At 38.5% G+C, this 27135-nt stretch overlaps 1 protein-coding gene across 1 annotated transcript; it reads left to right on the top strand.

The window, feature by feature from the left end:
- The first annotated feature begins 12227 nt into the window (after nucleotides 1–12227).
- LOC104531398 (methyl-CpG-binding domain protein 5) lies at nucleotides 12228–23520 on the top strand. Its single transcript, XM_010176272.1, has 4 exons — nucleotides 12228–12340; nucleotides 17064–17166; nucleotides 17822–18002; nucleotides 21234–23520. The coding sequence occupies exons 1-4, from the start codon at nucleotides 12228–12230 to the stop codon at nucleotides 23510–23512; spliced, it is 2676 nt and encodes an 891-aa protein (XP_010174574.1). The 3' UTR covers nucleotides 23513–23520.
- Nucleotides 23521–27135: the final 3615 nt, after the last annotated feature.

Genomic DNA, 27135 nt, shown 5'->3' with positions numbered 1-27135 from the left:
GGAACCTGCTTTGGCAGGGGGGTTGGACGGGATGATTTCCTGAGGTCCCTTCCAGCCCCCACCACTCTGTGATTCTCTTCTTGAACTCCTTCCATAAGGATCTCTTCACTCCTTAAAAATGTCCCTTACTTTCTGCTTTCATGTTTTGCTTGAAAAAATAGATGAAAAATAATACCATTTTCAGAACCTTCTGAATTTTCATTGCATATTCCTTCTATAAGAGAAAGACAATTGGAGAGCTTGTAAAAATAAAAACCACAGATCTTCATTCCTAAAGCACTGGGGCTTTTTACAAACAGTGTATGGTAACAGTGTCTGACACAAGACTCGCTATGTCGAGAATCTATTTTGCAGCACTGGACGCTGCCCTTTAAAGAAAATGTGTATTAGGCAGAAGAAGGCAAAGCAGAGAAACAAGCTAGTGACAGATTTAGAAAGCAGGACTGTTAAAAGAGCAGCTGAAAGGATTGGGTTTGTTTATTCTAGGAAAAAAGAGAACACGGTAGGATGGGCATAAGGCTTTAAAAAGATAAGAGGTTTTTATAAAAGCAGTGGTGACAGTTGCTCTGTAGATTTTATTTTTATTTATTTATTTTTAAAGCAAACAAGTTTAATTTGCACAAAGGATAATTTAGGATAGATATAAACAGAAAGCAGTCCAAGCTTTTTATTTTACCTCATATCTGACTGCAAATATGGATGAAAAATTGGGATATTTTACCTCTGTCATGAACTGTCATGAAATCTGGTAGGAAATCTTTAAAAATGGATAAAGAAGCAGCTTTCAGAGCTGATCTTGGTAATTTTGACCTTCCGTCATTGGCAGTGGGCTGAGCAGATTCCTTCCCTGAGATTCCTCTTCAGATCCTCATATTCTGTACTTCTGTCAGTTTAACTGTGGGATGAGCTTTGTTTTGTTTCCCTGCAAACTTTTTTCTGTTACTGATAATATACTTCAGTTTAAGGTATGTGGTGTTTAAAGTCTTTATGTGTGGCAGTTTTCATTACAAAAAAAAAAAAAAAAAAGAACCAAAGGACCTTTTTCCTTAAATAAAATGCTTTGAAAATTTAAAATGGAGTGAAATTCAGATTCAGTAACCTTTGGAAGCTTGCTACTGATTTCCTTGAATTCAGATTTCCATTGAGAAGGTAGGCTGAAGTGTAACATAAGAAATAAATACATGCAAAACAAAGTGGGAAGCTATTGTACCTGTCTGTAGCCTGAATTCATATTCCTTCAATTTTTCTGCCAAGAGTTTGTTCATGACACTAATGGCTTTGTTTACAGAGGGGTTTTTGTGGCACAATATATTTGTGTTACTGAAATAATTTCTTTTAATCAAGAATATTTTTAAGTATATTCTGCTCAAGAGCTGACTAAATGGTTCTTTGCCTCCATTTTTTCCAGTAGCTCCCTTTTTGGAGCACGGTGCCAGAACATGTTAAATATTTGTGTTACCTACCTACCGTCTGCATTTCCAGAGACATTTTTCAAACCTATTCAGAGAATAAAGGACTGTTTGAGTTTTAACTTAGTATCTGGCACAACACGTTGTCCTCAGATTGGGATGAAGTATTGCTTTTTCTAGGTTCTCATCTTTTTTGGAGCTTTGTTCTTAAACTCCTGGATATACCGCATCCTTCAAGGGACACATGGTTTTAATTTCTAGGTGCCTGTGGTCCTTACTCTCATTTTTCTTTGCTTTGCTTTGATGAGCTGGTGCAATTCTCTTTTACTTGGCAAGCTTGAATGTGATTCACCCTTTTGTTTAGTTCCTTCTGAAGAGAATCAAACCTTTTTTTTTTTCTAGTATGTGCAGTCTATTGCACATGCAGTAAAATCAGGTTTTATAGTGCATCAAGTGAGCAAAGCCATGGATACCTGGCAGGACAGAGTGGAGCTTTGTTTAAATGTACCATCTCGCTGTACATTAAACCTAACGACGTTGTGTTTGGATGGCAAAACACCTCCAAGGAGAGTTTCCCAACCCTTGTACTGAAGTAGAGTATAGAATGCTTTTTATTATCATAAAAGCAAAATTTTCATTTTTTTAGGAGCCAGCCAGCAGTCTTCACAGTTTATTGGACAATTAAATTTATTCTTATTAAGGTGTCACTGTGAATACGTCTGATAATTGTCACAGAAAAATTAAACCCAAAAATATACAGACACTAACATTTCGGTGCCTTGCTCATTTTATTAGGCTAAAAATACCTTGGCTTTCTGAAAAGTAAATCCCCGAGTGAAGGGAATGGGACAAGCACACAGAAAAAAGGTTTTTCACTTATGAAGCACAAAATCTTATTTGAAACTGCATGCATATGCAGTCGAGAACTTTATCATCTTTGTTGCTGGAATACAGATTAAACTTCAGTGTAGGAGATTTTTTTAAGAGAAGTTGTACAGTAGCATTTTCTTAAATATTAGATTATTTTTTCTGTGCTCATGATACTTCATAGAAATGAAGTGTGTACAAAATAAGAAGTAGAAACAGGTATTTATTTCAGAGTTTCAAAGGAGAAATAATACTCTAAGAAACCTCTGATTAAGTGTTTATAAATATGAATAAATAATTAAGAATCATTTAATACTGAAAATATCATAAGTGGACTGTATCTTTGCTTCTTATTACTTCTGTTTCAACTGATTCTTTGTTTTTCAGCTTGGAATGAACAAGATGAACATACCCACCTTCAATTTAATGCTTAATGAGGAAAAAGGTCAGGCTTGCTTTATTTTTTAGTCCTATGCCCTACTGTTAATTAGTATATTGAAAAGTACTTTATATTTACATTCCTTATTTCATATATCTTAAATAACAATCCGAATGTGAAGTTTTAACATGAGGGTGAGGAAGATTATTTTTAAATCGAATGGTGTATTCATAAAACAGCTGACTCAGACCAGCGCGAGTAGAAAAAGAAGCTGTAGAAGGGAAAGGTCATGTATACAAATCTTCATAGAGATTAATTTAAAAATTATTAAACTTACAATGAATGGACCTCTTGCTTATCAAGAAAGAAATATTTGTCATAATTGTCATGGAGTGAAAGCATTTAAAAGGATTTAAATCACCCAATTTTTTTTTTATTTTTTTTTTTTTAAATATCCTTGAATTTCTGAGTCCTGTTTTAGAAAACAGAGAACTGTCTGTCTCTTAAATAAAACAGCAGACCCAAATTCTCCACATTCAATTAGTCTATCACTGAAAGACAGTGAGTAATAATCTCCTAATGCTAGAGTTTCATCTATCATATTGTACAGGTTTGTAGCACAGCAGATTTCAAGAGACAGCCCAAACTCTTGCTCTATTACATTTCTGCCAGATAAGGCTGTAGAGTTTGCATTAAGGTGTCTGAATAGCTGATTTTTATGTTATCATATTTTTTTAATATCTTAAGAGTATTTTCAGGAGGGAAATTGCTGAGTAGAGATACATGATTCAGTAAACAATTTAAAAAATAGCACTTGGAGAAAAAAAATTCCCTGTGTCTAAAAATAGTATAGTCATGTGACTTATTACTTGAGCACAAAAGCATAATTTACAGGTTTAATTTGCAATCCTCCTATGTTTCTGACATTCTCTTGCACAGAAACTGAATCTGAATTATTCAAATGATTTAAATATTGCTGTGTCCTGAACTTCAGGTGTCTAATACAGAGGGGGTTTATATGGTTTCTTGAGGCCTTTGCATTTCAGATATGGGAATATGATTTTCATTCTTACCATTTATTGCTTAATTTTTGCTATTGCACTGCAGAGTTAATGGAGATCTGGGGCTAATCCGGTAATTGTTATGCCAGCAGCTTGGAGCCTTTCACCATAGTTCCAGAAATCTGATTTTTTCCTTTTTTTAACTGCATATCTAAAATCTAATTGAGTTTTCTTCTTCAGATTTTGAAATAGTTACATTTAAATATTTTTTTCTTTTAAAATTTAATTTTTTTTGTTTTCACAAATTTGTATTTCCCTAGTAACCAGTAACTCAATAATGTAAAGCAAAGCTGTCAACTACAACTGAACACTTACAAATAGTTATTACCTGTTTATTTTCTGTTTTCTTTATTAGATACCTTGAGAACATTCTGTATCAGACGTTCCTGAAATTCATATAATTTTCATTATAAAAGAGTTACAAAAATGTATTTCATAATTTCAGATTTTTGGAAGCCTGAAATGTGAGAATTGAAAGAAATTGTTTATTCGTGTGCTCGGATCTTCTTTTGAAGTAATTCTAATTTTGGTCTGAAACTTTAAAATATTTATAGATAATTTTTTTCATATTAATCAGTGTGTTGCTATTAGAGTTTTAAGTTTATGTTAATTTTAATTTCGTTATCACTTTCCTGACAAATGTGTTTGCAGTGGTCATTTTCTAACAGATCTGTGAGTTATGTTAGCAAGAGCGATCACGCTGTGACCAAGCAGATTTTGCTATTTTAATGTGCTCTTCTGTTGTAGCAGTTGGTCTTGGAAGGTCTGAATTCTCTCTCTTGTAGGTGCAAGATTATTTTAGCTTTAGATCTGCAGATTAAAACAAGACTGTTGAAAAGTAAATGTATTAATAGCTTTTGGCTGGTAAAAAAAAAAGAGAAGACATCCAAGTCCAGGTTTGCTTTTCCTAGATTTGGAGGTTACTGAAGATGGACGTTGTATATTGTACAAGTTCCTCTTTTCCTTGCACAAATTCCCTTAAAGTGACAAAGTGTATATAATAACATTTCTTCACTTCTTATAACAGATAGATTATTAATATTCTATTTCATAATTTTCCCTAAAAAAGGCTTTGATAATAACGTGATTGTTATCTACGGAAAAACTTGGTTTGCTTAAATTGCATACCAAATATTACTCTTAATTTTTAAGATTTTGATTTTTTGCTTATATTATTTGACAGTATAGCAGGCCTATCTCACGTGCACACAGTTTTGACTTATTTCCCTTGTAAAGAAAGCAATTAATGTGGTGGAAGGCCTGAAAAAGCATGACTGTTGTGTTCTTGGAGGGACAGTATCGGGTGACCATTGTGTTTATTAAATTCTTACTGAGTAGACAGAGCTGAGGTTTAAAAAGATAATCTTTTTGTCTCCTGCCATCTTTTTTGATTGTCACATAGTTCAGTTTTGCTTTTTGTCAAAACCCTTTCAGAAGTGCTGTGTCTATGCGTACGTGCACATGTGTACACAAAGGATGTACTTTCTCCATTCCTTCATTAGACGTGAAGACCTTAGTTGCTCCCAGCTCTGGGATTTATGCAGATAGATGTGATAAAAGTGCTCGTACTCTGGGAAAGTTTCAGGTAGTAGATGTACACTAAATAAAGGATGCTAAAAGAATGGAGGTTGTAGAGGTGGGGTTCGGACTCTTCTCCCAGGTAACAAGTGACAGAACAAGAGGAAATGGCCTCAGGTTGCACCAGGGGAGGTTTAGATTGGAGATGAGGAAAAACTTCTTCACCCAAAGGACAGTCAAGCATTGGAACAGGCTGCCCAGGGAGGTGGTGGAGTCACCTTCCCTGGTGGGATTTAACAGACGGGCAGACGAGGTGCTCAGGGACATGGTTAGAGGTGGAATTGTCAGTGTTGGGTTTATGGTTGGACTAGGTGATCTTGAAAGTCTTTTCCAACCACTACCATTCTGTGATTAATGACATGCATGTCCAAAACGCTGCAAGAGAAGAGGTTCATATTGTGTGCTCTTAATGATCAGCTGGAATCCATGAACATAAACCAATCTTTCTCCATGAGAATCTTTTCTTTATTGTTTTATTAGTGTAGATTCCTAAATAGGGGGCCTGAAGTAACTGCTTTGATCATGTAGTCTGGCACCTTAGGAAACCAAATAATCCAGGGTTCTGTCCATCCACACGTAGGGAAGCAAGGCTGGCTGAGCTGGGGTACATCCAGTGGGCTACTGGTAAAGATCACTGTCTGTGGTTGTAGAAGTAGAAATAGTGGCCTGGACTCTTGAATTTTTTGCTATTTATGAGCAAATTCATTCATTCATGAGCTTTTATAGAGTCTTCTGATTCTAAAAAGTTCTACAGCATCAAAAGTTGTATAAATTAGGAATACATAAGCCTTGTTATAGTAGATAATACAACCATCCTTTATAAGGTTCAAAATAATTTAATACCAAAGGTAACTAGACTAGTATAAACTGATTTGACACTAGGGCAATTTAAAATGTATCATTTTAATTAAGTCATTCAGTGCAGATCAATTTTCTAGTTGTTGCAATGTATTCTTAATACTCTGTATTTATGAGTAAGATGAAGATGTCTTTCTCAAACCAAAGGGCAGAGTATATCATATATACGGCTGTATTATAGTCCTGGATACCAATACAATGAGATAAGATGGAAGGAAGAAAGGTTTCCTTTATACTTCAGGCACATTTGTTTGTTGAATCATTCACCTAAAAATAGGGCTTCATAAAGTATTCAATACCAATCTAATTAGTCAAGAGAATGCTTCTTTTCAAAATGGACCAGCGTTCCCAAAAAGTGATGCAACATTGGTGTCTAATTAAATGATACAGGAGAATCCTAACTAATTGCTTTGATAGTCTTAAAGAGATTAATAATGTGCCAGCAATAACTAAATAAAAACTCATTTTAACGCTATGTGGTTTGAAAATAATGCTTTTGAAGAAGCTAAAACTTCCTGTTAGTTCTGTAACCCCAAGACTGTGATTTGAGTGCATTTCTATTTCTGAATGTATTTTGTAAGTCTTTCCTGTGATAGAAAGGCAAAGCCTGGGAAGTGAGATTGCAGTTTGTATCTAGAAGCAGTGCTTTGTGTATGTTCTAAGTGTTTGCAAAACTTTATACCCAAAATGTGGTCATTCCGTAAGTAACCAAAGGGTTTTGTGCATCAGGGAATCCCAGACTGGTTTGGGTTGGAAGGGACCTTAAAGCTCATCCAGTCCCAACCCCCCTGCCAGCAGCAGGGACACCTTCCACTAGACCAGGTTGCTCAAAGCCTCATCCAGCCTGGCCACAAACACTTCCAGGGAGGGGGCATCCACAACTTCCTTGGGCAACCTAGAAGAAGTCACTGATCATAGATCTTGAAGTAGCCTTTCCTCCTGACACATGGGATTGTTAGGCACACTTAAAAGTTTATGTAACAAAAAAGTAATGAAGCATCTTTGCAATATTAGTCTGTCAAAATTTGTCTTAACTGGCTTTATGTCCCCTTATTAATAAAAGAAATGTTACATTGGTATTCATATCATATGTGATAGATCAGAATCCAGACTATTAGTATCTAATTTAACTTTCTTTTTACTTTCTATCAAGTTCTCTATTTCAGCACTTGACTAAAAAATGGTTAAAATAAACAATAACAGCTGAGTGTGCCACATTGCAAAAAGCGAGACAGTTGCATTAAAAATTGAAAACATACTTTCAGCATATGAAAAGTAAAGAGAAATTTTCCATGGGGGGAGGGATTTGAGAGGGCTAAAGGGGGGAAATAATTCTATATAGTTTTGAATATTTCTCCAATGAAATATTTTTAAGCATATTGTAATGAAACTGGACTGCAAAACAAATATAAATGGCATGTCTTGGCACACAGAAAAAAGAAGTAATTGATTTAGATGTGGAAAGTTTTGTTACTTGTGGTGAGATAACATGAGTTGTCTGGAGTTGTTATGAGATTACAGAGAAGAGGTATTTATCACATGGGTTGATCAAAATCGGGCCTTTGGCTAGAATCCAGTGTCCAAAATACTTTGGATTTACTCCAAAATCCAAATACTTTCTAATCCAACCCAAAGTACTTCAGTTAGGATACTCTGATGGAGAAGGGGAAGATGGTACATCCAAAGAGACGAGTGTTGTCTGCAGTCGAGTTGGAAGATGCTGGACTGGTAAGAAATGTAAAAGTTTGAGTAATCAAATGGATATCTGTATGTCAGAGCATCCATGGTCAGGCTGGTCCCTACTGGGGTTTAGATCTCCTTTTTCAATCACAAAACAATTTGCCAGACCTGGCAGTGCCAGGTGTCCCCTCCAGTTGTCCCTTAAAACATGTAGCTTCTTGTCTAGGCTGCTATAAAATATATTATAAAACCAACCTACGCCATGGAGAGAGTGAAAAAGAGCCAGACCCAGCCTGGTTTAAGTGACTCTCATCCTCTTTTTCACTGCACCCTTCCTTACAGAATCCCAGAACGGCCTGGATTGGAAAAGCTCTTTAAGCTCATGGAGTCCAACCATGAACCCAACACTGACAAGTCCCCTATGACTAACCCATGTCCCTCAGCACTATGTCTACATGACTCTTCAATCCCTCCAGGGATGGGGACTCCACCACTGCCCTGGGCAACCCCTTCCAATGCCTCAGAACCCTTTCAGCAAAGAAATTCTTCCTCACATCCCATCTCAACTGCCCTGGCCACAACTGGAGCCCATTTCCTCTTGTCCTGTCCCTTGTTCCTTGGTTGAACAGACCCACCCCCACCTCTCTCCACCCTCCTCCAAGGGACTTGCACAGAGCCACAAGGTCTCCCCTCAGCCTCCTTTTCTCCAGGCTCAACACCCCCAGTTCCCTCAGCCACAAGGGAACTCAGCACACTTGTGCTCCAGACCCTTCCCCAGCTCCGTTGCCCTTCTCTGGACACGCTCCAGCACCTCCATGTCCTTCTTGGACTCAGGGGCCCAACACTGAACCCAGTGCTTGAGGTGTGGCCTCACCGGTGCTTCATTTTCTTTGTTTGGCTCATAACCACTTGTTGGGTAAATGCAAAGGGTGTCCTTTGTTGAACCAGATTGGAGAGGTTTAACTCTTCCTGGAGACACCTGTGCTCTGCTTAACTTTTCTGTAGTGTTACACAGTTAAATTAAATAACACATATCAACTCGTGCAGTTAAGGATTTATGTACCAAAACAGTGATGACAACATGTGACTTTTGCCATTCGTGCCTCATAGGAACGTACAATGGGTGCAATATGTACTCAGTATTTGATTGCCTGCAGTGTGTGGAAATCCACACAGAACTGTGCTGGGGTTTAGTGAAAAAAAATCTCACTTCCATGAGCTATTTCCTATAAACACATAAAACATGGCTAGTTCCATGCTCATTAGCCATGTACTTCTATGTGGCTAGTTACACACTGATCAGCCGTGTACTAAGAAGCTGCGAGGGAACCTTAACCCTCTTTTTTGGAATTCATTGCACACAGGCACGTCGGTGTGTCCTCACAGCCCCCAGCTTGCATATGAGCCCAGTAAATTACAAGATAAAAGGTCAAACTTTGATGATATGAATAACATTGTTCACTGTTTGCTGCTTAGGGTGAGTGTGGTGGTTGAAGTCGTTTTGTACCTGGAGTAGAATGGAAAATGGATCATCACACCTGTGCTCTGATTCACTTTTATTTTTTTTACATCACTCAAATCCTTGTGTTAGTTTATAATTCTTTAGTCTCTACTACTTCTAAAGAAAAAAATCTTACAAATAATAAACTTTGACTGAAGGTATAAGATTGAAGCAGCCATTTTATTCCAATTCACTGTAGTGAGTAAAAATAGTTAAATATTTTTATTTAAAGTTAATTCTTTTGCTTCTTATGGTACAATTTCAAGTGATGTGCTGTACAGCAAAATGGTTGATCTGATTAGATGATAAGTATGAACAGTGGTGATGGAATGGGACGTTAGCTGAGCGTTGCAGAACCAGTAGAAATAGAAGGTTACTTCAAAGTGTCTCTTGTTGCTTGTCCAAAAAGGAAATGGATGGCTGTTATTTTCCCACAGTGGATCCAATGTGGTTGCCCTAAATAACAACATGAGCCACAGCAAGACTGGGCTAAGAGATGAGCAACCTTCTTCCCACTATGTGCTTCCAGTATTTTAAAGATGTATTTTCTGTTCTTACTATTCTCATTAAAAATAATAAGGTAATTATTTACCTATTTTAGCCTCAGATGGGACCTGTAATGAAAATGCCAATGCAGTTTTTATCAATAATGCTGAAACTTGAAGGTGAATTCTGCCTTGGTTTTGATGGAACATCATCTGCTGCCTTCTTCATAAAGATAAAACCAAACACCAAAACTTCTAAACTGCAAACCTGAGAGGACTCGAGAGTCCTGAACTGTTGCCAGGTGTTCTCCAAATCCTATTTCTATTTACCAGATTTAGAGATTAAAGGACAGATTGTTTTCATATGAGAGACGACAAGGTGTTTCATGTGACATTCACTCTGACCTTCGCTAGCTGCTGCTCCGTCACCTCTCCACGCTCAGTGAGCAGGTTCTCATCATGGGCTCCTCATCCCTTCCCCAGTTTTGGCCAGCCAAGGATTACATCCTATTGGATCCTATTCCAGAGCATAAGAAAGTTGAAAGAGATCCCTGCAAAACAGTGCCAGGCTATTCTAGAAGGCTTCATCCCACAGAAAATGGCAGTCTTTATTCTTCAGATTTCAGCACCTTAATCAAGGGCATATGTCCAGCCAGCTCCTTTCTAGTCCACGTCCTTCTTGTAAATACCATGGCTATTTTTTTTTCTTTCTGTAGCATTTTGTACTTTACCTTGATAAGTAGCAGATCTAAAGAGAATATACTGCATGAACATACTTAAGGGAATATTTTTGAGGACTATATTTATGCCTCTCTAGTCTCTTTTTAGTGGTCTTGAAGGAAGGAGCTGATGTTAATGTTAAATACAGATGTAATATGTTGTTGGTACTGTTGTTGCAGAAATGTTGTAGGATCTTAAGTGTATCTCAAATTCTTATTGAAATCAATCAGGTCTAAAGTAACATTTAATGTGTTTTAAAATGTTAGCATAACACTAGAATTAGGAATAAGGTAAAATTAACAAGTGGTTTCAAATAAAATCTGTTAGAATCTACAATAGTCATCAATGCCATCTTACATTAGAGTTCTAGGATTGTTGTTTTTCCTGACATATTTACTATTTGAATCACATATTCCATGTTTGTCTTGCCCTAATAAAATCTAAGTCCAATCTCAAGACTTAAGTCTCCCCCGCTGAACTTGAAAAACTATTCTGGGGGAATAACACAGTTATTCTGGACTTTTTCATGAACGTTCGCTCCTCCGGTATCATCATATGGGAGGAAATTATTACTTGAGATATTCAAATTGTTTCACGTGTATTCTGAAACCAGTGCATTGATACCAACTTTTTCCTTTCTATTGTACAATTTTCTTGTAAGAAATGATTATTTTAACTATTCTAAATGCAGGGTTTTCCCATTTTTATGGGCATTATCAACCCTGGAAGCAGCTTTCTTCAAATTGAATCCATTCACATTTTATAAACAATTTTTAAAGGGCATTAATTGAGCTAGTCATCTGTTGATAATTCCAAACAGAAGCATATGTGAAACTATTCAGTTAAAAGATACATCCCTTAATTCACCCAAACTGTACATTAACTATTGAACAACACTTGCACTCTCTTAGCTTTGAAACGTAGCTCCGTTACATCCACACACAAATAGAATATGATAGCAGGATTAGATTTACCCTAAGCCTTATTTCGGTGGTTCCATCAACATTTACAGTTTTTATTCAAGCTCTTTCAGTGGATGCAGCTGTATATGTCTTCATGACTTACTGAAGTGGGCTGAAAGACTTGAGAAAATGGCTCATGTGTTTTCTACATCTGTATTTTTCAGGCTGTTTTATTGGAGCCAAGGAGTCATGAAAGAAACTCAAGAAGACAACTTGGATAATGAACGGAAGATAAAAAGAAAACAAAAAGAATGTGGCATATAAAGGGTATAATACCTGGAGGTATTAGATCTGACTCATATTTATAAAAATGAGACGAGCTTTCACAAAATACAAGTTACCTTAGACAGTCATCAAGCTTGGAGCCATGCTGTTGAACTAGAAATTCTCCTTTTCCCCATTCTCCTTTCTGACAGGTAACAAAGGATTGGTGAATTATGATTTTCCCAAGTTGGAAGCACTAATTTTTATCTATATAGTTCATCCTTATGAATATATAAGGAGTTAAACATTGCATATTTAATGTGGATTATAATGGGAAACTGACTCATTAACAAAAATGGCCACTTTTAAGGACTTGGTTTCAAACTGAGCTGGAACCTCCCAATGCACTTTGTACAATTTGGGGAAAAGTGTACTGAATGGCCTTCTTTGGGAGGCCACGATGACATGTAGTAAAAGGATATCATCTTACTGTTGATATCTTTGAAGACTCATAAACAGAAAAATGAATGGTGGAAAGGAGTGTGACGGAGGGGACACGGATGGAGGGCCACCAGCAGTGCAAGTTCCCGTTGGTTGGCAGCGACGGGTGGACCAAAGTGGAGTGCTCTATATCAGGTAAGGTTATCTAAGGTGCTTGCTGGTTTTGTTTTCGTTGTCGTCTTGCCAGAACGCGTGGTGAATTGGTGACTCAGCTAATCTTTTGTACTCAAAAACTTTAAGGGCTTGTTTGTTTGGAAGTGTGAGATCATTTTTTCTGCTGATATTAGTGGAGTCCACTTATGTCAGATGCGCCATTTGCATGCCCTTAATGTACTCTCACATCTAATACTGCTTGGTCTTGAAAATTTGATAATCCTTACTATACATTTGGCTTTAGGCATGAATAGTTCTTTATTATTTATTATTGTCGTATGGATTTTAAAGCAAAGCAGTAGCAGTTTTAACCTTACTTAATATATTTATTATTCAAACCTTTTACAATGAGAACTAACCAGAGGTTTAGCTATATGCCAAATGTGAGAAGATGAGAAATCTCCCCTGTCTTTTGCCTGCTCCCAGTTGCATAGGCATTGCCTTTTTCTTGCACCAGCCTGGACTTTTTAGAAGAGCCTTTGCTGGTTGAATTCAAATCAGTGATCTGACAGGTGAGGTAGAGTGGGACTTTCTTCTTCTGCCGGCAACAAACCTTCAGTTGGGTTCATGCAGTGCCATACAACTTCATCCTGACGTTCTGTAGCTATTCTTCCCTAAGTCTTTTCTAGATTTATGTCCCACGTCTCCATTATAGTTTTGTATTTTACTTCCTCTCTTTGGAAAGGAGATTTAAGTGGTGTAACTGCTCAGTAGCTGCAGAAAACAGCAGGTTTTATATGCCCTGTGAAGGTTCTGTGTTCAGCATCACTGATGTTCTCCATCACGTTTTACTTCTATGAATTCCTCACATTTCTCATGTAGAAAAAACAGGAACACAAACCTAAATCCAAAGTTTTAGTTATTTGTTAGCTTATTGGATTTTTTTTGGCTTCTCCCTGGAACAGTCACAAAGAAATGCATTAAGATTACTATTAAATGAATGTGTTCAGACAAACAGACTATAAATTAAATGTTATTGGAGAAAAGATCAAAGGTAGCTTAAACAAAATATGGGTACATCAAGTTTACATCACAGAAGTCTAAATGATTATTAGTCTGTTATTTGCTTAATCTTATTCCACTATTCTGTGATTAAAATAACCACTTCTTCACAATATTTTATGTCTTACCAATACAAATTTCTTTAATGAGTCAAAGCATACTCCAATTTTACACTAAACTACCATAAAAGATCAAAGGCATTCCAGGATTTCTTGTTTATATTCTCAATTAGCAGAATCAAACAAAATCCATGTCAGTGATACGCATGTCACAGATAAATCGCCTTCCCCTTGTATTTCTCATTACAGCTCTAATTTACTGGGCCTCTGCCTTAGTTAAAAATCAATGAGAAAGAAAAAGTTGTAGGTTGTTGGGTCTTTTTCCTATCAATCTCTGTCTCCAGGCATCAGGACATGTAATGCTTTGGTATTTTTATATATCTGATGATCTTACCTGCTTTTGAACTTCATTTTCTACAGCTATAAGAAGCAGGCCACGAAGCTTGTGCTGCTTCTTCAAGCACGTGTCTTACATGTTTATAAACTAGCAAATTTTGGTGTAATTCTGACAGTTATTTCCTTTTCTATCTTCTTTTTGTCTATATTCTTTTTTGTTCAGGGGGACTTTCTAAATATTTCTGTTCTGAATTGCCTTACACAAACACTGGTTTTGTTCTAGTTGACCCTATTAATCAAGTTTATCAGTTGCCTTTTTCAACTTGGGGAAGCTTCTATTATTTCTCTCCTCTTCCCAAGCTTTTGCCCATGGATTTTTTTTTCTCTTTAATCCTATGGTTAATTTTCTGGTTGCCTTTTGTAAACTGTTCTGATTAAGGAAAAGCACTTAGTTTGGTCCTCTTACATTCTTATTATTCTTATTACAAGCTCTTCCATTTTTTTTGGATGAAAGGCACAGGGTAGGACATGCTGGTTGGAAAGGATGGAAGTTAAATAGTCCAACCTCTTGTTTGACATGGAGCATCCACAGCACTCAGTCAGGTCAGCCCTTGGTTTCACCAGCTGTATCTTCAAGGACTGAGTTTCCACAACCTCTCTGGGTAACCTGCTCTGGTGCTGCAGTGCTCTTCTGAAGGAACCACCACCCTGAAAACATGCACAGCATTTATTGAGAGAATGAAAGGTCAAATAATATTGACTCAAAAGCTATCCAAGGGAAAATTAGTGTATATATTAAGATCTGACATGATTTAACTAGAATAGATGATCTCAGCTGAATAAGGTCTCATTCTATTTGTGCTTCCTTATAAAGCCTACATGCTTTTCTATCAACAGTTGCTTTGGATTAAATCCATTAATTAACTAGTTTTTATTACCTGATAAAAGCACTGAGTTGAGTCTCGGCGCTTTGCTTAGTAAAACAGTAATATAGCCTTAAAGTAGGACCTAGACCTCTTCTTCAGCTTAGTCATCAGTGGAATAACCTGAGAAAAGCTCTTTAATAATCGGAAAAGATTTCAGAACTGTCAGTAACAGATCCTAATATATTTTATAATTTGCCCTTTCTTGTTTCTTTTGGGTCCAAAAACCTCTGGATGACCTCAGTGACGAAAAAAAAAATGGTAGTTTTTTCTTACAAAGGAAGCTGCTGATTATCCTTTGCAGTACAGAAGCACAAGAAACTCTGTACACAGAAAAGATACTTTACAATTACACAGGTCTGCTCGGGAACTAGGCAGGAACAGAAAAATTGGCCCTTTTGAAATGTTGGTGTTTCTTGTGGACAAATAACTATGTATCTATGTGCAGTAGGGCTGCTGAATCCCACACACCACAGATTCAGTGGAGTGGTCTGTGCACTCCTTGTAAGTGTGAGTATCCAGACCTTCCTGTGCACCCACTGATCTCCTTCTGCCTGAGCTGCATACATGTGCCCACATTTCCCAGGCAGACTGCGCACCAAGGAAGATGATTTAAAACTGTTTTATTCTAGAAATAGGGAAAAAAATGAACTCTCATAGTATAGCTTTGTTCTTGCTGCTCAGTCATCCTTTTTTACCAACACAAATAAAATGGCATCCCGACTCCAGAGCACGTGCCCAGGGATGAGGTTTAACACAAGATTTTTAAGCATCACTGAAAGTGTCCGTAAAGATTTTGTGTGTAGATGGGATAGTGTGGAGCAAATACCCGTCTGAGCTTCTCCCGTGGGAAGCTGTTACATCTTCAAGCGTGGACCTTGCCTGGGATGAGCAGTCACTCCTGTGAACGTAGTCAGGACAGGTTGGGAAAGTCCAAAGCGATCGGACAGTGCTGGAGATGTGGAGCCTAAAGCAGAGAGCAAGTGATACTCACTGAGTTAAAATGTGATAATGGTAGCATCGTGGTTTAACCAGTCTATAGCTGAAAATTAAATAATGAATAAAGAGTAATTTCCTTCTCTCCCCAAGTATTTCGGTTTAAGACAGGGCAGGTTTGGCTTTCTGACCTATGTATCGCTTCATACATGTACCATTATTTTCAGATTGCTCTTTTGTCTTGCTTACCATCAGAACTGTCGCTGTTACACATACTCAGGCTGGGCAGTTCTCTCTAAAATAACTGTTTCAGGCAAATAAATTATTCATTTAAACTGTCAGCATAACTTTAAATGTCACTTGCAGGTGTTGCTTTATATGTGACTTAGTTCTTATGCAGAATTAGGTGTTTATACCTTGGGTTTTAAGTATGAAGGTTTGTCACAGTTTGGAATTTTGACTCTCAGCTGTTTTCATGAGCCAAACTGTTCCACTTAAGTTGTTTTTGTAAAATATTCCACTTAAGTTGCATTTGTTAAAATAAGAGCTATTTACAGCTGCCATTAAGAACCAGTGTTTTAGCCAGTCCTCATAAATTATTGTTTTCTTTACCTAATAAACGGTTTAGATGAGTAAGTAATAAAGAGCAATCTGGAGTTTAGAGGCTTGTGACATGAGAACTTTTTTTCATCTTATGAATTAGTGATTTTGCCGTAACAGAATTTCCAATGTCCTATTTTTGGATATGGAGATAATGATTTTCTGGTGGGAGTTAGAGAAATCCGAGTGCAGTTTATCAGAAACTCACTGGACTGGCTTCTTGGTGGAATATTTCTCACTTTCAGTAAGAGGGTTGAGATTTAGCTGAATGAAACCAAACTGTTTATGCAGCCAAGAGACCCGGCAACAACACACTGTCACTGTGCCCCCTGTGCTCTATGGGTTTTCTCATCCTTCTTGAAACACATTAATGTGTTTTTTTCTTTAGGTCCCAGTCCTTCAAAGTCCTATAAAGTACAAGTGACTGCATGGAACTGCAGTGATGTGAGGGAGAGGGAGGAGGTCCATGGGGACGGCACTCTGCCTGTGTTAGGCTGTACAGGAGAGAGGAGGGAGGAAAAATCATCTTAGTGTTGTTAGGCTGTAGCTAAGACTTTCAAGCAGGACTGTAAGAAGAACAGTGAATATCAATATTCTCAGTTACTTTCTTTTCTCTGCACATGCCGTGTTTGTTTTTCTATAGTAACATCTTCCTTTAAAATGGGACTTTTTTGGCTGGTTTTGATAAGTATCGTCTCAATTCTTGACTAAAAGCAAGAAGTATTGTGAAACCAAATAGGAAATCTTAGCTGTGTTATTTTAAACACTCTCTATGTGAGCTGTTAGGATGGTAGATAGAAGTCATGACCTATCAAATAGCTTGTATTCATCATTTCTGTTCCTTTACAGTCCCAGTGGGTCTTTATTATCCTGCTTGGAGCAGGTGAAGACTTACTTGCTGACTGATGGAACATGCAAGTGTGGCCTAGAATGTCCTCTTGTTCTTCCCAAGGTAACGAAAAGCATCAGTTTGCATCTCTCTACTATAATCCTTATCATTTACATCAGCTAATGTGCTGTACTATGATTTAATCTCTGTTCAGATCATACATATATATAAAAAATAAGTGGTATGCACCCAAAGATTCACCATAAAATACAAAATTAATCTCCCCTCTGCCTTCTCCCCTCATGGAAAAGATCTGATTCGGGTTTTATGGTGTTTTAACGCTTTCCTATTAAATTGAAAACTTCCCATTGACAGTGTCATGTTAACACGTGAGAATCAGAGTGAGACACTGGCTTATGTGATAGCTTCAGTATCAGCTTCACAATTTTATAATCTCTACACAAATTGTAAGCTTTTCTTCTAGGGCAATCTCAAACATACCTGGTCCTTTCCCCCTTTATTTTTCTCCATACTCTTTATACTGAAGAATGTTAAAGTTCTGCTGCTAGGTGACAACTTCCATGACTGTTTACTTATTGTAAAGATACTTACTTTTTATTTATAATTTCAAAATGTACTGTAAAGGTATCTCTTGGGCAATGGAGGAGCAAAGGAACCACAGGCAAATTTAATTCTATGTATAATTTCTGGTTTAGGTATATTTGGTGAGTTTGCTGCCTATAGTCATTATTTTAAACATTGGAATTTTTACTCTCAGGTCTTTAATTTTGATCCTGGAGCTGCTGTGAAGCAGAGAACTGCTGAAGATGTTAAAGCGGATGAAGATGTCACCAAACTATGCATACATAAAAGGAAAATTATTGCTGTGGCTACACTTCATAAAAGCATGGAAGCACCACATCCTTCACTAGTTCTAACTAGTCCTGGTGGTGGAACAAGTGAGTAAAATCCTGCAGAATCATTTAATTACCTAATTTTAAATATCTATAATTAGTATGCAGAAACACCCCAAAAATCTAATGTATCTATGAGTGCAATAATAAACAGATTCAAGGAAGAAATTGAGATAGTAATTAGAGAGATGTAGGTAGATAGAAAATGCATCTAAAAAGCAGGTCGTCCCAGACTAAGAGCATGATTTTCTTGGAAAAGATATCAGATTGTTCTAGACAAAGAAAATACATTAGCTCTCATCTTTTGGAACTGTAGTAATATGTCTGATATTCTGTCACATGGGAAATTAGAGAAGGAGAATAAAGTGATTATAAAGGGATTAGAATGTGGCTAAGGACCTGGCTAAATGGGAAATTGTATTGCAAGGCAGAATATACAGCAAGAGAAGATCTCCACTGTAATTTCTCAAGGATTATTTTTGGAGACCAACCTGGATTAGCATTTTAATTTTCCATATCAACCAAAAAAAAATGAGGTAATTTGTTGATGGATGAAGTTGACAGGTATTATCAAAACAAGAGACAATCAAAACATGTTGAAAAACTCAGGATTCAGTGAGACATGGAGTGAAAGAAAAGGTATAGCAGGAAATCCTGTTAATTGTAAGGTTATTCACCTGGGGACTAGTGAAAAAAGCTATTAGCTGTAAATTATTGAGAAAGAAGACCTAGATAGAGTAGCTGATCAAAGATGCCTGTGAGCAGTACCAGCTGGCAGTAGGGTGCAGATCAATGTGACTCTAAGAGAGAGAATTACAAGTGCTGTTGTACGTTCGCTGCCTTCCCGCACCCCTGTTCTCGCTAGCGGCACTCAAGCTCAAATGGAACAGAGGCTCTTCTCTCAGTGAACTGCAAAACCTGATTTATGAAAGTCATCTAAAAGTGTTTAGCTTGTTTATCCTAGCAAAATGGTGGCTGAAAGGAGATAGGATTGCTGTCAATAAAGACATCAGGAGAATCAGCACCAGAAAATAAAGCTACTTACGCTAAAGGACAAAGTTAGCACTGAAAGAAACAGCTCCAAAGACAGAGTTGCATAGAAACTTAAACTGAAAATTAGGTACTTTCTAAGGATTACAAGAAGAGATTCTGAAGTAGTCTTATAAATCCAAGTGGTTAGGACAAAGGAGTGAAGATACTTTTAAGACAGAGCTGGGTAAGTTTATGGTTATATACTCCGAAGCATGCAACTTCTGGGATATGGCCCTTGATAATCTGAGAGCTCTTTTGCCACCCCTGTGTTGCAGTAATAACAGCTGACTAATTGCTACTCCCTGTGCAGCCTGACTTCAAAGTGAAAAAAATCTAGGATCTAAAAAATAAATAAAACATTTCCAATAGGTAGACAGTGCTAAGATACTGATGTGCTCTTGCATTTTCATGTTGCTATGTATGATTTTTAAAGTTTGGTTTAAATTGGTTTTTGCAATGTAATTCATGTTTTTAAAGCAAACAGTGCAGTTTCTCAAATTACTGTGCCTTTTTCTTACTAAATTTTTTACATTCTTTATTAGTAGTACTTAAATTACATTTCCGTTTTCAAAACATTGGCAAAATGAAGGAGGTAAAACCAGCTAAATATTAAAGACACGTCACATTCATGTGATACTACCTTCTCTGTTGATCAGAATTTTGTGCACTAAGCAAAGAGGAAAAATTCCCAATAAATTGCCTTTGTAAACAAAATATCTTTTAATTTCTATACACTTACATGTGACCATTTGCTTAGGTCCAGCCTTCAAGGTGAAGGTTCTCATACATACTTCGTTTTGCAGTTCAGTCGTGAGATTTGTCCCCTAAATGAGACTTTGGTTGTATTTTGGGAAAGGTAATATGTTTGTTTCTGTCATCATGTAGCCAGTTGAGCAAATAGGATGAAGGCAGGATTGTCAGTGCCATCTGTCTCCTATGGCCAGGTTGAAGGGAAGAAGGGAATTGGGTTCTTGTGCACAGAGGAATTTAAAGGCACCTCTGAATTCATTTGAACATTAACTCTTTAGCTCGTGACTCAAGTTTAAGTTTGCATATTCAGAGGCTGCATGCCAAGAACGCATTCATTTTCCTTTACAGAGCTCTCACTGCAAGCTGAATTGCAAATTCCCAGAGCAGCAAAACTGGCAGAAAGACTTGGAGCTGCTTGTGATGGTATTCTTAAAGTAAAACATGGAAAAATCTCTTTTAAAATAAAATTGATATTAGGGAACAGAAAAAGAAAGTGGTCTTGTGCTTATAGGGAACGTATAGTCTCCAAACTGGTATTTTCAGGAAGTTTTTCCATTGTAGGGGAGTTCACATGTCTGCATATGCAAATATCCCCGAGGCTTTTATCCTGAATCAAACATAGAAGGTAGAGACCCTTCTTAAGTTTGGCATCTTCACCCCAAGCAAAGCTTGTTGCAGAAGCTGCGGGAAAAGCCTTAATTCAGTAAAGTGATACAGGACATGATAAAATGTACATCCTCACCATTTTATTTAGCAAGGCAGATCCCAGGAAGAGAGGAACTCAGAGGACTGGAACACAGTGCCCTTGGTGCAGCAAGAACCTGCATCCTGCCTTGCACAGCCATGGTCTTTTAGTTCTCTGCAATTAAGTGCTTGGTCAAATAGAAATCTGGACCAAAGTCGTATGGCACAGCTCCCCATTCATCCTCATCAGGGACAGCATTTGGAGCAGGACCCTTTTCTCTCTAGGGCAAGGAGAAATTAAGTCTAATCCCTTGTTGAGCTTTGTTCCTCCTGTACTCAATAGATGGTGCCAGAGGCTCCTTTTCCCTATGCCAGCTCTTCTAGCCCTAGCCAAATTGGTGATGCTAGAGATTCAGGAGTAGGACACTAGAGGTGATGGTCAGAGGCAAAAGACAAAAGGGGAAAAAACCTCACTTTTCAGGAATTGATGTTTCAGAAGGTCCATGCTAAAATAAATTTATGTAGGTAGCAAGTGTGCATGAAATTTAAGAAACACAAGATTTAAAGTTGTCCATATTTATGCAGTCTTTATATGGGATATGGAGTTAAGGTCTATACAACTGCACTATGTAGGCGGGCAGCGTGCACCATTCCAGCACCTACTTGGTGATTTAGGTATTATTTCTACTTAGGCAAAAATTTAGCCAAAAACCTTTCTAGCTTTTATAAATATTTCCACACACAGTAGTTTTGCACTGAAACGTGTGATAACAGGTTTCAAAACAGTAACTGTTGTGTTTTTCATATCAGGTGCAACTCCAGTAGTTCCTACTCGAGCAGCAACTCCAAGATCAATGAGGAATAAATCACATGAAGGAATTACAAATTCTGTGATGCCAGAATGTAAGACTCCTTTCAAGTTGATGATAGGGGCATCTAATGCCATGGGTAGGCTTTACGTGCAAGAAATGGCTGGAAGCCAGCAACAAGAACTTCATTCTGTCTATCCTAGGCAGAGATTGGGTAGTAATGAACTTGGACAGAAGTCTCCGTATCGTGGCAGTCATGGTGGGATGCCCAGTCCAGCTTCATCAGGATCACAGATATATGGAGATGGCTCAATCTCTCCTAGGACTGACCCACTTGGAAGCCCTGATGTTTTCACGAGGAACAATCCCAATTTTCATGGAGCTCCCAACTCTAGTCCTATTCACATGAACAGGACACCTCTGTCTCCACCATCTGTAATGCTACATGGTTCTCCCATACAGTCATCCTGTGCAATGGCTGGAAGGACTAATATACCTCTTTCCCCAACCTTGACCACAAAAAGCCCAGTAATGAAAAAACCCATGTGTAATTTTTCAGCTGGTATGGAAATACCACGAGCAATGTTTCACCATAAACCGCCCCAAGGTCCACCCCCACCTCCTCCACCACCTTCTTGTGCTCTTCAGAAAAAGCCATTAACATCAGAAAAGGATCCACTTGGCATACTTGACCCTATTCCTAGCAAACCAGTGAATCAGAATCCTGTTATCATGAACCCAACGACTTTCCATTCAAACGTCCACTCTCAGGTACCCGTGATGAATGTAAGCATGCCTCCTGCTGTCGTCCCTTTGCCAAGTAATCTTCCTTTGCCAACTGTAAAACCTGGCCACATGAACCACGGAAGTCATGTTCAAAGAGTTCAACATTCTGCTTCAACTTCCCTCTCTCCTTCACCAGTGACGTCCCCAGTTCATATGATGGGATCCGGGATTGGAAGGATCGAGGCTTCTCCCCAAAGATCACGTTCTTCTTCCACATCATCAGATCATGGAAATTTCCTGCTGCCTCCAGTAGGCCCACAGTCATCCTGTAGCGGTATTAAAGTTCCTCCCAGGTCCCCAAGGTCAACAATAGGGTCACCAAGACCATCTATGCCATCTAGCCCTTCCACCAAGCACGATGGACTTAATCAATACAAGGACATCCCTAACCCATTAATTGCTGGAATGAGTAATGTATTAAATCCTCCAAACAATGCAGTTTTTTCTACTGCATCGGCTGGAAGTGGTTCCTTGAAGAGTCAGCCTGGTTTGCTGGGAATGCCTTTAAATCAGATCTTGAACCAGCACAATGCTGCCTCTTTTCCAGCAAGCAGTTTACTCTCAGCAGCAGCCAAAGCACAGCTAGCAAATCAAAATAAACTTGCTGGTAACAACAATAACAGCAGTAGCAATTCTGGACCTGTTGCCAGCAGTGGCAACAACGAAGGACATAGCACTTTAAATACCATGTTCCCTCCAGCTGCCAATGTGCTTCTACCAACGACTGAAGGGCAAAGTGGCCGAGCAGCACTGAGAGATAAATTGATGTCTCAGCAAAAAGATCCTCTGAGAAAAAGAAAGCAGCCGACCACCACGGTGTTGAGTTTGCTGAGACAGTCTCAGTTGGACAGTTCTGGAGTTTCCAAAGCTGGATCTGATTTGATAAGAAAGCAAAGTCAAAGCTCCTTTCCCATCAGTTCTATGTCCCAGCTGCTTCAGTCCATGAGTTGTCAAAGCTCTCACATGAGCAGCAATAGTATCACCAGTTGTGGGAGCTCAAATACTGCTTTACCTTGCTCTGGTAACCAGATGCATTTTGCAGACACCAGTATGAACTCTGGCAGTCTCCAGAACTCGCTGGCACAGAGTTTACCCTTGCGAGGGGAAGGTGTGCACTGCCAGAACACAAACACTAACTTTGTCCACGGTACTAGCCCGGGCACAACCAACCATCTTGCAGGTTTAATAAATCAGATGCAGGCTAGCGGGAACTGTGGGATGCTCAGTCAGTCAGGAATGGCTTTAGGAAATTCATTACATCCAAACCCACCTCAGTCGAGAATCCAGGCATCCTCCACTCCAGTGATACCAAACAGCATTGTTAGCAGCTGTAATCAAACAAGTCCTGAAGCAGGTATGTTTCCTTCTAAAAGGATACCCCTATGTTTGACTGCTTGGAAATATATGATGACTGTTTTTAAATGGGTTCCTTTTACGTATCTACTTTCTAAATTTGAGTTTGCCAATATGAAAAGTATGCCTATTTCATGCTGATATCTAGACACTCAAAAATAAAACAAGCAAGAAAAAACAGCGGTAGACCTAAAATATATCTCCCTTTTTCTGAACAAAATCATCCTGGCCTCCTTCCTGGTGACAACTCTTGCTTCTATTAACTTCCACCCACTCTGCACAAATAAAATCCATGCACTTTTGTACATACTCAGACCTCAGCTTTTCTCACTTGCCCACGTAAATTGGAGGGGTTTTTTGCAGCATGCCCTGCTACTTCAACCCTAGAATGCTGTGGCTAACCTGGCAGTGTACGTCCAGGCTATATACGTGGTCTTTACTGCTTGCATTAAAGAGTTGGTGTTATCAGAGATTGGAGGAGATATTAGCAGTGCAGAAGTTTACAAAATAACCCTTTTCAGGGACAGCGCGGGGGAGTGCCGAGTCTGTGTTTGCCTTTATCATGATAATTTTACTAAGCTGGTAATTAAATGGTTGAATAAACTGTATATTCAGTTGGAAGAGTGTAGCAAGATTTCCTGGTTTATTCATCAGTGAAGACTTGGAGAGGAAACAGGTACGCTGCCCTAAGAGAAAAGGGAGACAGCTCAAAAATGTGTGTTTCATTTAACTGCTACTGGTTGAACAAAGTATGTGTTTTTCAAAGATGGTATTATGTTAATTTCTTAAGCAGAAAGAAAACCTCCCATTTGCTATTTAAGTCTTTGAGCTTGGTTAACTTTTAAAGCCTGTGTTTGATACAATCGTAGCTGAATTACAGCAGGTCAAACGGAAGCGACTGTAAGCGTGTGAGCGGTCTCTCTTGCTAACCCAAGAAAGAACCCGATATGTATTCCTGAGTTTCCTCCAAGAGACCTGTTTATTCTTTTAAAGTGCAGAACAGAATTATATAAACACTGAATTATAGAAAAATAATTTTCTAATTTTATGCCAGTCACAGTTTCTGATGACTTTTAAGGGTTTTCTCTCCGTTCCTGGCATTTTTTTTCCTTAGCTGTGTTGGTGGTTTGTGTTGCACGCAAGCAACTATTAATCCTTGCGTGGCTGTTTTGCCTTGTCATGCTGACAAAGGGGAGTATTTCCTGATATAGTCTGTCTTTTCTGAGCCTTTGTACTCTCTCCTGAACAGAATAAAGGTCTAGTTTTGCCTTAGGAGCTTGCTTCCCACTCCCATTAAGTAAACTTACTACAAAATCCCTTTAGCAGGAACTCTTTGGGTTTCTGTCTCTGTTGAGTCCAGTGGTGTGTATGGGTTCTTCTGAATTGTCACTGTCTACACAGCTGAAGAAAGCTGTGAAGTTATTGTAGGATTGGGCTGGATTAACTTGTCTTCCAGAGAATAGAAAAGACTGAATGCTATATGAGATTAAGAGCCTGTGTGCCAGTGGTTACCGTCAAGAAGCTCAGTAGTAGTAATTCACCCCGTGTGGGGTAAGGATTGAAAAGGTTCCAGATTCCTGCCCGAAATTCAGACTGAAACCAATTAACAGAAGTTTTGCATTACAGAAAAGTTCTCAATAAAATATTGCTTAAAGACTATAAAGGTGGGCTTCTAATGAGAATCCAACTTCATCCCCGTGTGGGATCTTCTTGTTCCTGCTCCATCACGTTGACCCAGCCATATGCTATAGCCGTGCCTTGCTTTGGTACAGGGGTAGGTGGGACCACTTGGGAAGGCTGCCTTCAGGTTGATGGCATGGCTTGTCATCATTCCTGTGTTAATTCATCAGAGCCTTTGCTTGTATCGCCAGTCCTTGTCTGCAGGCAAGCTGAGGCCCTTCCCAAGAAGACAAATGCAACAGAACAAATTTGTGCATGTGTCAAAGCTTCATGAAGAAAGGTTTCAGCAGAAACTCTCAATTCAGTTATCACAAAATCATTTTGGTTGGAAAAGACCTTTAAGATCATTGAGTCCAACTGTAAACCCAACACTGACAGGTCCACCTCTAAACCATGTCCATAAGCGTGACATCTACCCATCTTTTAAATACCTCCAGGGATAGTGATTCAACTGCTGCCCTGGGCAGCCTGTTCCTATATATATATATATATATATATAAAATTCAATATATATCATCAATATAAGAATAGAAATATGTATGTAACCCCACCTGGGAACTTCTGTTCTGCTGTGTTATTTCTACAGAACGGTATTTCTAATACCCTGGAGATAATGGATGGAATTATAGCAATGTAATTAGAGGGCCTTAAGCTGACACTTTTTTTCTTATCTAAATGATAAATGGTAGTTCTGTATAGGCAAAGTCTAGAAAGATTTGAGTATGTTCTGTTCCTCACTACTAAAGGGGTCCGTTTCTTTATTTTGCAAAATACACACAACCTGTGTTTAATTATTTTATTAATATCCATGATGGCTATAAGTCTAGAGACCTGTTGTTTTCTTCTTTAAGGTGAAATTTCAGATTCTCGTTATCTTTGTGTTATTTTCAGGGGCAAAAAGCTTCATCCAGCCTCCTGCCTGAGTCATCACAGCAGCATGGAGCTCAGGTGTAAGATTTACATCGAATCCCTAGCTGGGAAAATCCAGATAGGGGCATCTTGTTGTATTTGCAGGAGAATTGAAGCATCCTTTCCATGAAACAAATATGAAGTTTTGAGTCTTTTGCGTTAATAATAACCTTTAAAAATAAAAGTTAGTTACCAGTCAGCATTCAGTTATGTACCCAAAACTAAAAAGAGGTTTATTCCCACCTGGATTACTGTGTCCAGTTCTGGAGCCCCCCTCACAAGAGAGACATGGAGCAGCTGGAACAAGTCCAGAGAAGGCCACCAGGATGATCCGAGGGCTGGAGCAGCTCTGCTGTGAGGACAGGCTGAGAGAGTTGGGGCTGTTCAGCCTGGAGAAGAGAAGGCTCTGGGGAGATCTTATAGCGGCCTCCCAGTACCTGAAGGGGCTCCAGTAAGGTGGGGAGGGACTTTTCCTAAGGGCAGTTAATGACAAAACAAGGGGAAATGGGTTTAAGCTGAAAGAGGGGAGGTTTAGATGAGATATTAGGAAGAAGTTCTTGGCTGTGAGGGTGGTCAGACACTGGAACAGGTTGGCCAGAGAAGCTGTGGCTGCTCCTCCCTGGAAGTGTTCTCGGCCAGGCTGGATGAGGCTTTGAGCAACCTGGTCTAGTGGAAGGTGTCCCTGCTGCTGGCAGGGGGGTTGGGACTGGATGAGCTTTAAGGTCCCTTCAAACCCAAACCATTCTATGATTCTGTGATTTATTGTGAATTATTGTGTACAGAGGCACAGCAGGTTGATAGTTTTTGGTGGATGGAGCTGAGCAGTGTCCAATGTGCCGTGTGAACCTCGCGTTCAAGAACCATTTAACTGAGTACGATGTCTTCAGGAAACTCTTTGTGTTCATATTTGAGTTTGTGGCTTTTTTATTTTCTTTTTTTTCCCTTTGTTTTTAAGTATTTAAATAACTAAATCTGTTTGCAGTTTCTGTGCCAGCATTCAGAATAGCTGCTAATCAGAAAATAGTTCCTGAGAGAAAAAATACTGAGAATCACCACAATTAGATAGCTGGTTATTGCCTAAGCTTTTAATTGTGTTTTAACCACATGAACCAGGATTTATTCTTCTAGCTTTTGTTTTCTTCTTCTGTAGATAATATCTTTAGTTTCCAGGTAAT

Source organism: Antrostomus carolinensis, unplaced genomic scaffold, assembly GCF_000700745.2.
Source record: "Antrostomus carolinensis isolate BGI_N321 unplaced genomic scaffold, ASM70074v2 scaffold11399, whole genome shotgun sequence".
Classification (NCBI taxonomy): Eukaryota; Metazoa; Chordata; class Aves; order Caprimulgiformes; family Caprimulgidae; genus Antrostomus; species Antrostomus carolinensis.
Note: the sequence above shows the minus strand (reverse complement) of the source record. Positions and strands in the feature narration are given on the sequence as shown.

Coding starts and splice junctions, on each gene's coding strand:
- LOC104531398 (XM_010176272.1), top strand. CDS start 12,228: ATGAATGGTGGAAAGGAGTGTGACGGAGGGGACACGGATGGAGGGCCA. Junction 17,167..17,821: donor GTCCTCTTGTTCTTCCCAAG/GTAACGAAAAGC, acceptor TTTTACTCTCAG/GTCTTTAATTTTGATCCTGG. Junction 18,003..21,233: donor TAGTCCTGGTGGTGGAACAA/GTGAGTAAAATC, acceptor TTTTCATATCAG/GTGCAACTCCAGTAGTTCCT.